General features: G+C 33.6%; 2 protein-coding genes across 6 annotated transcripts; both read right to left on the reverse strand.

The window, feature by feature from the left end:
- Positions 1-1,878: 1,878 nt before the first annotated feature.
- LOC125864958 (ethylene-responsive transcription factor 13-like) lies at positions 1,879-2,501 on the reverse strand. The gene has a single exon (XM_049545108.1). The coding sequence runs from the start codon at positions 2,499-2,501 to the stop codon at positions 1,893-1,895; it is 609 nt and encodes a 202-aa protein (XP_049401065.1). The 3' UTR covers positions 1,879-1,892.
- A 3,187-nt stretch (positions 2,502-5,688) lies between these two features.
- Positions 5,689-15,452, reverse strand: LOC125864930 (COP9 signalosome complex subunit 7). Of its 5 annotated transcripts, XM_049545070.1 has the most exons (10): positions 15,363-15,452; positions 15,071-15,233; positions 13,700-13,775; positions 11,616-11,704; positions 10,775-10,864; positions 10,390-10,434; positions 10,234-10,304; positions 6,888-7,026; positions 6,480-6,568; positions 5,689-5,977 (listed from the first exon to the last, which is right to left on the reverse strand). In XM_049545070.1, exons 2-10 carry the CDS (start codon positions 15,227-15,229, stop codon positions 5,956-5,958), a joined length of 780 nt encoding a protein of 259 aa, XP_049401027.1. In that variant the 5' UTR covers positions 15,230-15,233; positions 15,363-15,452; the 3' UTR covers positions 5,689-5,955. The 5 variants fall into 5 exon arrangements, with proteins under 5 accessions (XP_049401027.1, XP_049401019.1, XP_049401035.1 ...); XM_049545062.1 differs by having other exon boundaries at positions 15,071-15,421; XM_049545078.1 differs by having other exon boundaries at positions 6,480-6,588; positions 15,071-15,421.
- Positions 15,453-17,165: the final 1,713 nt, after the last annotated feature.

The following is a 17,165-nucleotide window of genomic DNA, read 5'->3' on the forward strand; positions in this document are numbered from 1 at the left end:
CTTTACTAAATACTTCTGCACCCAAAAACCCACGTTTCACGTTCAATTCTTTATCTTTCTTTTTCGTATAAAGGTGGAATACATTGACTATTCTTAAATGTTTTATTTAGTTTAAATTTTATTTTGACATTGAAATTATAATTTGTTTGATTGAACATTTGAACCTGGTAGACGTTGTAACGATTATGGATTATTCTGGAGATTTTTTTAAAAAAAACTTGTTAATGTAATGTGAGAATACTTGCAAAAAAAAAAAACAAATTAAAATTTTGAGTTAAATGTGTCTAATAAGAACACTTTATCATGTGCTCAATTGTTCAATCAAAATATGCGATAATTGTAATATCTAAATAAAATTTTATATTCTATAAATCTTGTGTCTAGTACATAAAATAAAGATTTTCGCGTGATTCTTTAACAATTCAGAAAATCTTTTACTTTGATTCTTTTACGGTTTTACCTATTCAAAAAAGCATTTTGATTCCTTAATATATATATTTTTTACTTATTCTGAGAAAGGAAAATAAAAACTACATAAGTTTCTTACCTATTATGTATTTTTGTTGAAAAAGTGATTCCTTTTGACACCTAATTCTTATAAATTTACATATTAGAACAACCCACCAAATGCTATGAGGGATAAAAAATGGGATCAATATAACAAAGATTAGAAATTTATAGCAAAATAAAAATTAATATTTAATAAGAAAGTCATTATAGGCTTTATACAAATTAAAATTTAATCGTAAAAGAATGGAATTGTATCTGAGAATATCTTATTAAGGAACTCGATAAAGATATTCATACGGAGCGATAGCCCGGATATGTGTCTAACTAATTATATCCTAATGATTTTATTTTACAAATTTAAGAAATTAAAGTCCTTATTGATTATAAATCAAACAAGTTCCATGAGCATATATGGTTTGTGATTTCTTTTTTCATTTTATATGTTTACTTTTGTATGCATGCATCACATTTAGATCCTAGCTTATTTGCTAAGGAACAAGGATTTGCGTATGATTATATCTTTAATTTGTAGGTGGATAATAATTAATATGATAATATCAAGAAACAATAATGATGAAGTTGCAAGGCCTCGAGAGGAGGCCATTAAAATAAAATTTGGCACCAAGTAGTTTGGTTGAGCTACATTATTCTTGCGAAGATGCGTAGAGCTAGGTTTTAGAGAAGAAGTGTGAGAGGTTACGACTTCAACACACAACCTTAAGAAATTTTTGCAACCCCTTAACCACTAAACTAAACATTCCACTTGTGTCAAGAGGTGTCAATAGTTATTTATACATATTTTAAAGCAAAATTTGATCATATATACAATGTAATTTTCCGACGAAGGAGTGTTGCTTGACACCCCTCGGCCAAGGATGGGTCCGCTCCTGGGTAGAAGTTAGTAGGTAGTGTAGTGTTTTTTTCTTTTTGAAGCTTATTGATGATTGTTGTTGTACTAACCGTATTATTATAGTTTTTGCATTTAATATCTATCATCATTTGTTATTGCTTACTGTTCGTTTTGATTATCGCACTATTTTGTTATTCGTGTTCCTTTCTTGTAGATTTTACATTGTTTTCTTTGTTAATTGCTATGTTTTCTACATTATAAAGTTCTTCGTCTTTGTACTTGGATTTGTTGCACTTGAGTCAAGTATCTTTCGAAAACAGTTTCTCTACCTCCACGAGTTATGATAATAAGGTATGTGTATACCCTATCCTTTTCAAGCTCCACTTATAAAATTTTACTGAATATATTATTATTGATGAGATATACACAAGGTTAAAAAGTGTGAAGAAGACGTACACACTATATTTAACAAATGCAAGGCAACCTTAATATGACTAATACAATTTTTGCTCTAATTTAATTTTTAGCTAATTTATAATTTTCTCTTCTTTGAAGAGGTATATTCTACCAATGATGACTCTGACGGGTGGCAACGCCTACGCGGAGCCACTCTAATCGGCTCGGATATGTTCGAGCCGATTAAATGAGGGAAATTCAGTCGAGCCTTAGAGCCACGGATCTTATAAGCGGCTTGGTCATACGCCAATGCTGCATCTTCAGGTGTCTCGTAAGTCCCTAGCCAGAGCCTAGCACCTTTCCTATCCGGGTCTCTTATCTCCGCCGCAAACTTACCCCACGGCCGCCGCCTGACACCTCTATACCGGTTCCAATCACCAGGCGCGTGCACACCACGTGCAACTATAGGCTCCTCTTTTGGTTCCTCCTCATGCTCTAATTTATCGACACGTTGCCATGGACTATCAATATTAGTTATCATATCTCCCCAACTAATCTCTGCTGCTGATGTAGAGCTACCATAACTCGAATTCGGGCTATTAATAATATCTGCATGACTAATATTGATTGGATCGAACATTGAAAGGATTTGAGAAAAATCAGAATCATTAACAAGATGAAATTTGATGTTTTCAAGGACGGAAAGATCAGAATCTGAAATGGTTGTTGTTTTTTGTTGGTACATTTTTTGAATGTTGAATTTTAAGGAAAAATTTTCTTTTACTAAAATTGAAGAAGTGTTGAGCTGATGAGTGTGAATGAATGATGAAGTTATATTTTTTCTTTTCATTTTATAGGGAACCATATTGTCCACTATTTATTTAAAATAATATTTATGTGATCCAACACATGTTTTTTTTCATTTTTAAAATTATCATGAGTGTAATTTATTGGAATTTCGTAGAAGCAACGAGCCCATCAATCAAAGTACTTATTTTTAACATGTGTTTATTTTTTAATAACCTTTTTTTATTCTTCTTTTTATATATAATTGATTTAATTATGTATTATTCTTGGAATGGACACCGTCACACTGAGGTATCATTTTGTTTTGTCCAAAAAGGTACTATTAAATTACCAACACTTTTGTTCAAGGTATAATCTAGTTGTCACGAAGCAAAGTTGAATATCATGAGGTATCAGATTTAAATTTTAATATAAGGTATTTTTTTCTCGTATCATTTAGCTTTGGTAGATAGGTAACATGTCTATTGTAGGTGGGAGATAATAAATATTTCATAAAATTAATTGAGATGCGTGCAAATTTATTCGGATCCCACAATTATAAAAAGAATATGAAACATCTACTCATTTGATAGGAAATATTAGTTTATTTTCTGCTTAGCTGTTGCTTACAATATAAATTGCTTCTTTTAATAAATAAAAATTATGTTCGATGTGGCCAACTTATTTTAGTGATATTTATAGATTGTAATATATAATCCCAACGAATATACAAGTACGTATGTCATATATTCTTATATAGAAAAAGTCAATTTAAAAAATTAAAAGCTTACAAATTATAACATGTGATGATATGAACGCAAAATAAATAATTTATAAAACATTAATTTTAACTAGAAACAAAATGGATTTGGTCCCTGACTTTATACATTAGTTTCAATTTTAGTCCCTATTGTTTTAACCAAAGACATACGCTACTTTTTTTTTAGTTGTTTCTCTCTCCCTGTTATTTTTCTTCAAATTACTCTGGCGGAATGACCTGGGAGACCCTCGTACTTGACTACGTTTGTCACCTAGACCCTTTTACTCATTAATTTGCCAACCGAGCACTTAAAGTTATTAAAACACGTCATTTTAAACCCCTCTAAGTATGAGTGTCTCTCAATCGCACTGATGTGGATGACACATCATTATCCACATCAGATAAAAATCGTCAGATAGACAAAAATTGCCATATCATTTTTATCATTACAAATAATTTTTTAAAAAAGAAAAATCTCATATTCATCTTCAAAATCAGCCTTTTGAAATTGATTCACCGGAAAAAATGTCTCTCCGGCCACTTCATTCGCAGATAGCCACTGTTGAGGCAGTCATTGTCGCCGACGAATTGTTTGGCCAAAAGATCCATCAAAATTGAAAGTGGAGAAAATTTTAATCTTTCTAGAGTTTTATTTTTTTTCTCTCTTCTAAACTTTTTCATCTATTTGCCATTTCAATCTTGTTTTCTCTTATTTGTTTCTTGTCCCTTTTATTCTCCCAAAATTTCTTGTGTTAGAAAGAGAAAAACAAAAAATAACTATCATAGAAAAAGGGTGGAGAAAGATAAATGAAGTGGGGGAGAGAGGAGGGGGGAGGGCAACGATGATGGTGGCAGTGGTAACTTATGAGGAAGAAGAAGAAGAAGAGTACCAGTAAAGGAACGGGGAAGAAGCCAAGAAGGGGATCTTTTCTCTTCTTTTTTTCACTATATAATTTTTTTTATTTCAATATTTTTAATCAATTTTTTTGTCTTCACTTGCTTTTAAACATGTGTAATCACACATTTAATCTCATTCAACAAATAAAGCGCCACATAAGCTTGGTCAACAATAAGAGGGGTTTAAAATAACGCGTTTTAATCACTTGAAGTGTTCAGTCGACAAATTCGTGAGTAGAAGGTCCAGGTGACAAATAGAGCCAACTACAGGGGTCTCTCAGGTCATTCCACCAATTACTCTTGTGAAAAGAACTTAACTTCAACGATTCAAAATAAAATTAACGAGGAAAGAAGATCAAGTCCTAATTTTATCCAATGGAGGACTAAATCCAGTAAATATATAGTTCAAGAATTTTTTAGACCCCAAAATGAATCGAGGAACTAATGATATTTTTAATACCAACAACGATCTTGTTGAAGTAACTAATTGTAGCATCTCTTTCCCTTGAATTTATATCCACCAATATGTAACAAGAAACTAATTGTAGCATCTCTTTCCCTTGAATTTATATCCACCAATATGTGAAAGAGATGGAGGAAGAGTAAGATAAATTTAAAATTGGCCAGCGAGGTAAGAAAAAAAAATCCTAATTTTTGCAACAACATAGGCAAAAACTAATTAGCAACATAGGAGGAGTATTTTATAATTTACCAATAACGTGTTTATGGGAGTTGTTAAAATAAATTAAAGTCAAGATGAGAAGGAAGAATGAAAGGAATATTTTGGTGCACCATTTTCCTAATCCGTACCTATAACCTTCTTGAAAAATACTACAAACATCATAGTCCAAGAAAAGTAGTACTAATAAATTAAAAGTAAAAAAGTAGTAATAACATTTTTGAAAATTAGTTTCTCTAACTATAGAATATTTAGATCCACAAAGATAAAGGGGTAAAATCTTCATATACCCCACTACTCTTTCATAGCCCGTTTATGAGATTGAAATTCATAATTCGATATTCCATGAAAGTAATAACTTTATTCGGAAAAAAAAAGACACTTTTATAAAAACGCTTAGTTTGATATCTTCCACAACAGGTTAAGAGTACTTTCAGTCTTATCAAAGATACTTAGAAGGGCTTCTGGAAATATAAGGTATAATATCTCTGATAATTCCTTTTAAGAATTTACGCTTTCTAAATTCTAGATATTTAAAGTAGATGAAATGATCTAAGGTTTTCTGCTTCTTTTTTTGACCCTAGAACCAATCCTATTTCAATTTATTATTATATTATTATATCTAGGCATTCTAACTTCAACCAATTTTATTGTAACATGCTGTTGAAGAGAGAATGTAAATCAGCTACCCACAATCTCAGCAGAAAAATCTATCACCTAATATGATGAATTCAGGCTTAAATGTAACATATGAAGATGGGAAATTACCTGTACCTTATAGCAGCAATCACTCAAAACAAAACTTGGGGGGAAAGCATATAGACTTATATGAATGTAAAATGAATCAGCTCCACAAGTTTCAGCCGCATCATCATCGTCATATTAAAATCTTTCCAACTCAAAAAACGCAAACAAGATGGAAATATGGCTATCGGATACTTTTGAGTCTACAAGTTCCATTCACAGCACGGCAAACTTTAAAAGGGAAAGCATCTATGGTCGGAATGCCATCAACAACAAAAAAAAACTGGCCAGCAGCCCCTCTAATTCTTCCTAACATTGCCCTACTCCATCACCTTAACCAATAGGGTGTCGTCTCCTGCAAATTTTACAAAGTCAAAAATCAGCAGATGAGAGACTATCTGTACAATGTTTAAATAGACACTGACCGTGTAAAGAATTTTTGAGGAATTTAACCTCTTTCCAAGTTACCAATATCTCTTAAAAGTGATATGATAAGTGTAAAAATACATTCATGACAGTGTAAAGATATTAAACTCATTAGAGAGTAAAGGCTTCTAGGGTTTCTAGAATTCAACTGGCATGGAAGGATAGATGTGGTTTCATGTCTCCGCCAATTCATATTTTGGTTTGAAGCATTCTTGCAATGGCATTGGAATTGACTGAAGTGACCCTGCAGTCCCCCCCTTTCCCAAGAATACAATACTCCATTGGCCACACTTGTGGATCAGTCAATCATAGGATCTTTCTTCCCTTGTCAGGTTTTTAATGTGATATATTTCATAGGTCAATATACAGACCATGACTAGCTGCTAAATGACTGGAAAATTTAATCCCGGGATATATAAGACTACTACTACCTCTTCGGTCGGCCTCGGTCTTCCTCATAATCCATCACTCCACCAGATTCAGAGTAGATCTCCTCATGCCCTCTGAAGTCAACATCGGCCTGCTTACAGTTTGTAGCTTCTGCCACAGAGTAAGTAAGACAGATCGACAAAAATATCCCAGTACTAAAATATAAAGTGAGTCTTCAACATAACAAAAGGCTTAAACACGAACTGAGGGTCATTAGGACTCAAATGGGCAAACTACGAAGATATTCTACCCCAAAAAAGGAATCTCACAACCCAGGTAGACCAAGTCCACCTGCAGAAAGACATGCTCGCCATTCAATATGGCCTGGTGCACTGTGAAGTAATGCCCATAGTTTTTAATTTTTAGAATCAACACAGAACTCATCTCTTGAAAATCTATACTGTACTCACCTTCAAAGAGAGTGACTTCTTCACCTCATCAACCCTTTCTTCAACTTCCTTCCGGTGCTTCCTGTCCGATTCACTCATTGTATCTGCCCATTTGATTTTCTCTTGAATTGAGACAAGAAGATTGTCTGAAGTAGTCAACCTGTTTTTCATCAAAAAATGAAATAAATTTATGAGTAGGTTGATAATTACAGTTAGATCTTATAGTTATAGCATGCAGAACATTCATAGTTCACACTTCACAAGGACCTCTCATTGTAAGACGGAACACATCAAGTTTACACCAGAGTAACACCACAGCGTACACAAAAAGGTCCAACTCTTTTAATCTTATCCCTCACCTAACTTCGGTAGTATACCACAAGTCTGCAGATTCAATTTACATTTGATTTATGGCATAGAAAGTTGTGTGGGATTGTACTCAGTAAAAACAATTATCATATAATTTCCACCACAAAAGTTACAAATTTACATTTCCAAAGTTGTGTTGTTCACATAGTTGCAATAAGAGAATTAAGTATAACTACTAATTGAAAAACAGACAAGTATAATCAACAGTTGTAAAAAATGGCAAGAATAAGGCAGCAAGACTATTATTAGCTCAAATAAAATGAATGATCATCTTGACATGATTTCTCTTTCATTTTTTGACAAGGTAGATAAGTTTACAAAAAATAGATGATTTTTATGCCATACCAGAGAGAACTTAAATGAATATTCATAAAAACATGCAACTGGAAGACAAGTTAGCAGCCTTTTCACTGACCTCTGAGTCAGCATCAATTAGCAAATACCACAGAGGTGTTCCGACTAGTTCTTCCATCCTGTGGACCCAGGACCCCACAGCATGGTGAGATTTTCTACCGACTTGGGGAAGTGTAGGAGGCTCAAACAAATTCATGCAGTCCAATAACATTCGCATAATGACATTCTCAAAATTGGGATCCTAGATTGAATCATTTATGGGTCTCGGGATTGGCTCCCAGGATACTAACCTTAATTCCTTAAAACCAGAATAGACAAGGAATAACATGCTATATAATGGCTACTTATTATGGGTTAAATCTAGTCAATATACCAAAACTAGTGAATATAGATGCATCATCTAGGCAAGTTTGTGTGAACATTCTCAGCACAACTTCACGCCAAACATGACTTGGACACATGCCCGACACAATTTCATACTTAACCAATTTATTGACTAATAATTCATTCAACGGACACAAGGACTCAACAAGGACACATCCGAACACTAATCCACACTCAACAATCTCTTTGGTAGGTAAATACGATAAATTTTATCAGAAAATAGAACTCAACATGAACATAACTCAGTTAGAGAAAAACCCAAAGGGGAGATGCAAAATAATACAACCAAATAATAACTAGTTACATATCTCGAAGTGGGCTCAAATAAAAGAACCCAAGAACCATGAATGCACCCCACTACCCAAGAACCTCATTCTATCCTGCTTTCTTTTGACCTTTTCAACAAACACAAGCATTTGTTACTGTTGCCTGATGGTTCTTTCCTTGATAAGTTGTTCATCTTTCCACTTTCAGCTTTTACAAGCAAGAAGCAGAATTCCCAGAACCCCCCCAGATTTCAGATCTGGACAGCAGGCTCAATGTTTTACTCCTCCCCTTTGGTACATCCATCATTGAGCTTGTGTCACATCCCAGCATGCACAATGTTGCATGTCTTCCCTTCATCATTTCAAGCAACGGCACTAAGACAACAAACCAACTAAAGAAAATACCCTCCCAACCAAAAAACTTACTCTGTCTTCAAATCTCATTCTTCAAACCTAACTTCATGTTTTCTGCCCATCTTCCTTAATCAAACCTACTTCAATCTCAAATACAGCCTCCACTGGACCCTCATGACTTACCAGGCCCCTCGTTGCCTATCCATGTGAACGGAAAACCACCCACTAACTTATGAGCGCTTCACCGGAAACACCATAAATCTACATCTCCTTTCCCTTACTCCTAACAGATTTTATTGTTGCTTGCCAGTAGTGCTGAACTTCAAATAACAGCAACTAAATCTGAATATTCCATCTGATCATCAATATTGTAGGCCAACAACAATGGCAGATCTTACAACCAAACAGAAATGGCTGCACTTGATTTTCTTAAAAAGAAAACAAAAATGAAGATTCAAAAGACCCACACCCAAGTTCCATAGCTTTTTTGGTTCACTATCCGATCATTGATTTTCCTACCTCCAAAAGGAAAGGTACTTCCCCTTTTGGATTAAAAAAAAATGAAAAAGATAAGGTGACTGAGCTCAACCTTTTCACTAATAACTGTTTTCTCAGCCCATTCACTAAAAATTCCATAGCTTTTGGTTCGCTATCTGATCTAGTGTTCAGAGTTTTTTGCTTCTTTTTTTTTGGTTGTTGTGATGGGTAAACCCAGTGTTGAGTTTTCTTAAGGCAGAGCATCCTTTTCTTTATCTGTGTCCTCCTGCTTTGAAAAAATTTAAAGACTTGACTTGAAACTTTTTTTTTTTTTATGACAAGGGAATCCCGCAGCCGCTACCCTTTTGGTGCGCACAGGGTAAAACCCCCGCTCCTATGCAATAGCTCTCAAACCACATAGGAGAGGTAACCCGCACTAGGCAAGCCCGGTGCGACGAGCTCGACCCAGGAGGCAAACCCCTTGCTTTCGCTGGCAAGGGCTTTCGAACTTGAGACCTCCAACATGGAAGTCCCAAGCCCAAACCACTAGGCCACCCCGAAGGGTGACTTGAAACTTTTTGATAAGTGAGAATTCAAATTGAAATTACAAAGATATGTTTCCACCAAAAGCCAAGACCTTATTTTTCAGCTTACGATCAATATCCACCTCAGTCATCTTTGTGTCGGCAGCCTCAGCTTCAAAGGAATTAATATGACAATCATAAGAGCTGCTCTTCACCATGGTCTAATCCAACATTATACATTACTGAAGAAATTGGTCAGATCCCATAAGCAGATTATGTAACTCATATCACTTCTATAACCTAGACTATCTGTTTTATTTAAGAAGGATTGAAAAAAGAAATCTTAGAAACTGGCATACAAAGTACAGCCTAGTAAGTCATTATGAAGGTAAGGAGATCAAGACACGAAGGGGAAGAAAAGAGAACTCAACAACTCTTCAAGAACAGCTATTTATGAACAGAAGATGTTTGTCATATAAATAGGACAACAGACTATCAATAGAAAGATCATATTGTAAAGTCAATACACAACCCCAAGCCCAACTAAGAAACAACTAAATAATATACTCAAACAGAGATAATAGGGCGTGATACAATGATATGGCAATCAGAGCCATCTAAACAAGAACATAGATATACCAGTCAGTTAATGTCTGTAGCATATTCCCCAATTGACCAGGTCTGAGATCTCTCCCTGCAGCAAATTGTACCTATAATTGAGTGGAGACAGTTAATTACCACATGTCAGCACACTGCAACCAAGAGTTGGCGAAACAGCAAAAACACCATACCAACCTCAAAGCATCTTTTCAACTGATCCAGCTTTCCTCTAACTATGCCCTGTCCATGGATGCAGAAAAATGGGGAATTAATAATTTTTTTAATAACAGACTGAGACATCAAATCAGTTATTAGCCCAACCCCCACCCCAAAGAGAGAGTGAATAAAGGAAGGGAAGTTAAAGGCAAAAGTAAGCCACAAATAACCTAAGAGGCACCAGAACCCATATTAAAAGAATAAGTTGAATTTCTATCCAGAAGGCTAAATAAACTATCCTAAGAACATCAATAGAAGCAAATTCCTATGATAAACTTAAGTCCAACACACTTCCAATAGTGGAAAGTACAAAGATATCTCTATTCATAACACAATGATCCAAGGAGTGAGAGCTAATACTCACCACATACATGCACTCATTTATGAGAAAATCTTCAAGTTCACGCACATTTGTGACATCCAACTCCTGCATAAGTTGATCATATGGAAGCACCTGGAAAGAGGAAAGGAGTCATTATTGGCAGTGACTCTAATAACAAAGGACATCAGTGAAAGAAGTGAATATGAACATCATTATCAAAGGTTGTTGATATATGAAAAGGGTTGTCATGAAGAAACACAAAAGAATGTTAAAGACTGAAAAACATACATATATTTTATTCTTTTCCACTATGAGAAATGAACTTGAGAGATATGATAATCATGCAAATCACCGGAAAACATCTCACAGATAGCACGATATGCAGAGTTGTTGACACTGAACAAGGTAAGCATAAAACAAAGTATCCAGTACTTACTTACAACAACATACCCAAAGTAATCCCACAAGTGAGATATCCAGTATTTACTTGAATAGCATTATTAGAGTTATCACCAAATGGAATACTTTATCATAGTGGGATGACTACACTCACATGTTCCACAACAACAAAATGAAGGAAACAACACTGAACACATTCAAAGTAAGGGAGGCTAAGCAAACAACTTTAATAGTACTGATTTGATCCAATGACAATGAATTACATGTACCAATAAATAGATTGTATCCATTACCCTGACCAGATGCCAAAAACAAATTTCAAGAATTCCAACAAACAAGCACCACAAAGCTCTGCTAAGCCTCTTACATTTTTTAGCATTAACTAGCTGAAGGAACAAAATTACTAAGGATGCATCAATTGCTCACTTTTACCATAAGATAAATTACAATGTCAAAAGGCTTATTACACTTATATGTAGTGTACCTTGCTTGTATCAGCTAGCGTAAGCACAGTAAGTTGCTTCAACTTGAGAGCTTGGGCAGACACCAACTGAGGAAGAGGGCAAGCAATACCTAGAAAAAAACATACATGCTAAAACTGACAAATTTGAAATGCTACATAAAGAATTCAGGAGTACGTCATCTTCCTTTACAAAACAACCCTGTTTAGTCATAGGTTCATGTTCAATTAGAGTAAGATATTTTCCCTAATCTGTATTTTAAGCAATTATTGTCAATGAAATTCCATCCCTTTGGTACTAGGAAAAACAAAAAGGAAATCAAACCTACGACTGTCTCTCTTTTTGCCAGAGAAAGAGTACATGTGAAAGAGAAATAGACAGTCCCTCTTTCTAGTGAAAGTTTTACCACCATCACTAAATCTATTTCCATAAAGGTAAGTGGTAAGTGGTAATTGACAGTGAGCACTAGTAAACTTAAGGATGTTACAGAGTGACTCACCCATGATATTAAGAAGTTCACATCAGCAGAAAAGGGAGCTAAGGCCTCATCTGTTTCCATTAAGATTTAATTAAGATGTTTGAATCTAAATATGCATTATTGTGACGTCTAAATCTAAATACATTTTTGAATTTTAAGATGATGTCTCTAAAACTAACTGAACATAGTATAATTAAGATTGTTTGTTTTCAATATCCGAATGTGCATTATCTTTTTAAACATAATCAATATAAATTAAATATTATAAAAAGCTCATTTTAGCAAAATGAAGGAAAAAGAGTGAAATTAAGGCTTTAAGTCATATATGTGGAGGTGGGGTGTGTTTGGCGTGCACATGTGGAGTCCATGTGGCATTTTAGCACACACATGATGTTTTTGTTAAACAAAAGGACAAGTGTGGTCCAATAGTTAGACGGGAAGGGCATTTTTGAGTCGAAATATAGTTTAAGGGTATATTTAAGCTATTTTGAATAGTTTAAGGGTAGTTTTGACCCTTTTCCGTAGTCATCTATGTGGAGGTGGGGTATGTTTGGCGTGCACATGTGGCATCCATGTGGCGTCTATGCGGCATTTAACACACACATGGATACTTCCGCTAACTAGAAGGGTAGGTGTGGCCCAATAGTTTGACGGGAAGGGTATTTTTGAGCCGAAATATAGTTTAAGGGTATATTTAAGCTATTTCGGATAGTTTAAGGTAGTTTTGACCATTTTCCGTTTATTTTATAGAAAATAATATATCAAAGATATAAAATAATATTTGATATTTCAACAGCACTTTTACACAAAATATCAAACTTATCAAATTTGTTGAATAACCAAATTCTTACTAGCAAAAAGATTATCATAACTTAAACTTGGACTTTATAAAAAGGCAATTGTGTATGAAAGTGATTACTGAAAAGGAATAAAAATTATATCATATTTGTAGTGTTATGCCCTATATACCTGAGCCAAAAAGAAACAAAGAAATAAATTAATAAGCAAAATAGATGAGAAAATGGTGAATGAAGATATTTTTGAAGAAAGCAATTCTATCCACTACTATTACTTGATAATATGGCCACTATGTGGAACAAAATTTTTATTCCAGTCTTGCTACAATAGACAAATCCACATCAACCAAATAATTTGATTGACTTTGTAAGAAAATTTAGAATCATACCAGTTCAAGAAGAACTAGACCCCATAAAGTGCAAACAAATGAGGCCTAAACCATGGCCTTATTAACTTCCCAGCCAGCAATGAACTCAGTTATGGAGATACAAAACTTGAGAAGTTAAAACTTAATATTGATACCCTCATTTGCACTAACGCACTACTAACAATTAGAAGAATTGTCAAGTTATTATACATATGAGCAAAAGCATATTCTGTCTCAAAGAAATACCTCAAAATGATAAGGTACAAGTTCACAATATTATAAAATTTAAGGCATTTAATCTGAAGGAATGGTAAATGAAGTATTACAGATAAATTGACATAACAGCAATAAAAAGAACTTTGTTGAAATCTCAAACCTGAAAATCAGATCCAATCAGCTACCCACCCCACCCAACAATAAAAAAAATGCTTCTGAATAATCAGATGTAAAAAATGTACGCTTACTTTTGTAGTCACTCCACGTCCCATGAGCAAACAAACGAAGCAAATCAAGATATACTGAATTCTCAGTTCCTTCAAGCTGCATACAGGTTCCAACAGAAAAACAATTAACCACAAATATGAAAGGGATCCTAAAGTATATATACAGCAACATGGCAATATGGAGTTAACTACACAACTTGCAAAAAGTATATCAAGGTGCAATTTTCTGGTGCTCCCAATAATCCTCTGCATTGAAAGAAATGTTTTCTATGCCCATATTATTCAAAAACTTACGGTTCGAGATTCAAATCTCACAATTAGATTTATGTTCTAGCAGAATCAACTATAATCTAAGTCTGTGGTGAATGAATCTAACCTGAATCTTATGATTCAACAATCAACATTGAATCACAGGTGCAATTTATAGTCAAGAAATACCACAATAAAATGCCCACTCCAGATATGGTCTAACCTGACTTACCAAAAGCACTTCTTTTCCCCTTTATTCCCAGATGTATACCTAATTGTCATAAAAGAACTCTAAAGAGAATCAAAACCCGAGTATAAAACCCATTTCAATATGCTTAGGGTTTTAAGCCCTGAAATTGATGGAATTGCTAGGATGAACCCAAGTTATTTCCTCATTAATGATCAATCTACTGCATCCACTACGCTTCTATAACCTCTTTTAAAATCATTCAAATTTTTTGTAGTATCTTAGTCCATTGTAGTTGTGTTTCCTGATATTCATTCCTTTTGTGTTTTGAAAATCATCTGGTACGTTATCATAAGATAAAATACTAACTTTGCATCTATTTATCCATGATCTAAAACATCTACATAGACTATTTAATATTCAACGTGCAGCCTTTTAAATGAGCAAGAGTTTGTAGCTCATTAGCAAAATATTGTTGTCATTAATCCATCCCAGTTTACTCAAAGCTTTCCTTTTTTAGGACATCCCCAACTTTTTTTCTCATACCACAAGAACAACTACTACGCCTAAAGCAGGCACTTCCATTGTGACAGGAAAATCCACTAATCAAATTATCAGGAAAATGCCATCAACAACAACAGCAAACCCAATGTAATCTCACATAGAGTGTACGCATACCTTACCCTACCTTCGAGAAGGTCTCGGAGGTAGAGAGGCTGTTTCCAAAAGACTCAACAAACAGATACCTAGAATGACATCATATTCCAGATATTGCCCAATCAATAGCATAACACAACCACAACACAATGTTCACGGTAAATACCTAGAACCCCAGTATAGGGGAAAACACGAAAATTACAATAAGCAAATTGACGCAAAACCTACTAACCCAATTATGATAAAAATAAAATAAAATCAGAACAATTATAGATATAGTCATATGAAGGAATGGAAACCTCGAGAACGCTGGGAACAGAAAGAATCTCCGAAAAAGCGAAGAGTGAAGGATGCGAAGTGGCTTCAACAATAACGTTGGTAAGGGCAGAACCCTTAAGTGCTGATGCTTGTTTCACAAAGAACTCGATGTGCTCCGCTTGCTTTTGTTCAATATCCATCTCTCTATGAATTTGAATTCAATAATTAATCACAGGGATTCAATAACATTTATAGACAAAGAAAATTATTAGGGTTTCTGATTTCTGAATTACAGATGATCACAAAACAAATAGAGAAGAGGGCTTTTTTAACTGTAAATTTTTGGAGTCCCACGGAGAAGAAGGGTACTTGTGTGATTTGGTATGATGCTATGAGCCCATCGCGGGTCGTTTTATACTTTTGATTTACTTTTAAGGGCCTCTTTCAATATATGTTTATGAACATTTTAACGAGTTTCAATAACAATATATTTAATGTGATAATAGCTTCATAATCAAATTATGAATACTCAAGAGAGATTTTTGACATTAACATACAATTAATTTTAATCGCTTTGTTGTATGCTCTAGATTAATTTCACATGACAATGTCAGTTATTATATGTTAACTCATTAATAAAGCAGTATTTTGTATTTATACGATCAGATAGGGAGTTACGCAAAAAAGTTAACAAGGAGGGAGTTGCATTCTACGATAATCTCATCAATGAGCTCTTAGCAAATGTGATACAATCACTTGTCTCAATCTTTCTCGATTGTAATATATTATTGTTTTTTTTCACTGGACAATTTATAATAATGAATAACTTGTATCGACTTTTTTTGAGCTCTATAAATAAAATTCATGTCTTTTATTATAAATTTCATTTATTTCGTCAAAGCATCTTTTGTTTTGAATTGTATATCGATGATATATTGAATCCTTTGTTTAAGTATTGAGCTATTTCATTTATGATAATTAGGCTTTTGTCCTAACTAATTTTATTTTTTTATAAATTTGGATATTTGGCCTATTTAAATTTTCTAAACTTGATAATAGGCCTGAAATATATCTGAACTATATTTACATGGTAAAATATATCTGAACTATTAAAGAGTTTTATATAAAGAGTTCCTTTTTTAAAAAATGGGAAAAAGATCTAAAAAATACTTTAACTTTGGCCGAAATTGTTGTTACGATACCAAACTTTATGGAGGACCTTTTACCCCTGCACTATTTAATAGTGTATTTTAAAGGTATATATGTGCCCATGTGGACACGTTACTATTTATAATGATGCAATATTTATGATGCCCACGTGGCACATATATACCTTTAAAATAGAGCAACTTTCACATATAACAAATATAAAAATCATATTTGTATATTATAGCTATAGTTTGCATAATTGCGCTCCATAACAAATTTTACATTTGTTATGGAGCTTTGATTTGTATAATTTGCTAGAAACATCAAATTTTATACAAATTGTTCAGTTTAGTATAAATTCATTTATACATTGTAATTTGTATAATAAAATTTGGATTTGTATAATTATAAATGTATATGACGAAAATATATGTATTTGTATTTGTAAATACACCTTTCTCTCGCTTTATACAAACACAAACACATTTTATACATTTTTTACCGAAATGTATAAAATGACTAATTGTATACCGAAAATGGTTAATTGTATACCGAATCAAATGGCAAAAAAAGGAAATGTTTGCTGCGAATTACAATTAAAAATAAACTATGGCTATATCATTTAATTTGAATTAATAGTTTGTTATTTCATACAATTTTCCCTTTAAAATACACTATTAAATAGTGCAGGGGTAAAAGGTCCTTTCCAAAGTTCGGTATTGTTACAACAATTTTGGTCAAAGTTCAGATATCTTTGACACCTAAGAGTATGGATAATAGTTACATGGTAAAATAAAATAGACATTAAAAACTCTTAAAAAATTTGACAAGTCATGTAATGGCGAGTATCCATCTCAAAATCTAAACTATTTTAAAGCGTAATAATTAAAAAGTATATTACCAACAAGGATTGTGATGGAGTGGTAAGTACTTTTTATCCTTAATCAATAGGTCTCGGGTTCGAGCTCCCTTGGATATTTGTAGTTG

This window comes from Solanum stenotomum, chromosome 1 (genome assembly GCF_019186545.1).
Source record: "Solanum stenotomum isolate F172 chromosome 1, ASM1918654v1, whole genome shotgun sequence".
In the NCBI taxonomy this organism is placed as follows: domain Eukaryota; kingdom Viridiplantae; phylum Streptophyta; class Magnoliopsida; order Solanales; family Solanaceae; genus Solanum; species Solanum stenotomum.

What these genes read in the sequence shown, in the direction of transcription:
- LOC125864958 (XM_049545108.1), bottom strand. Translation starts at nt 2,501, where the DNA reads ATGTACCAACAAAAAACAACAACCATTTCAGATTCTGATCTTTCCGTC.
- LOC125864930 (XM_049545070.1), bottom strand. Translation starts at nt 15,229, where the DNA reads ATGGATATTGAACAAAAGCAAGCGGAGCACATCGAGTTCTTTGTGAAA. An exon ending in CTGTTCCCAGCGTTCTCGAG is followed by an intron (nt 13,776 to 15,070) that starts GTTTCCATTCCT and finishes ACCTGTATGCAG; the next exon opens with CTTGAAGGAACTGAGAATTC. An exon ending in CGCTAGCTGATACAAGCAAG is followed by an intron (nt 10,865 to 11,615) that starts GTACACTACATA and finishes TCCTCTTTCCAG; the next exon opens with GTGCTTCCATATGATCAACT.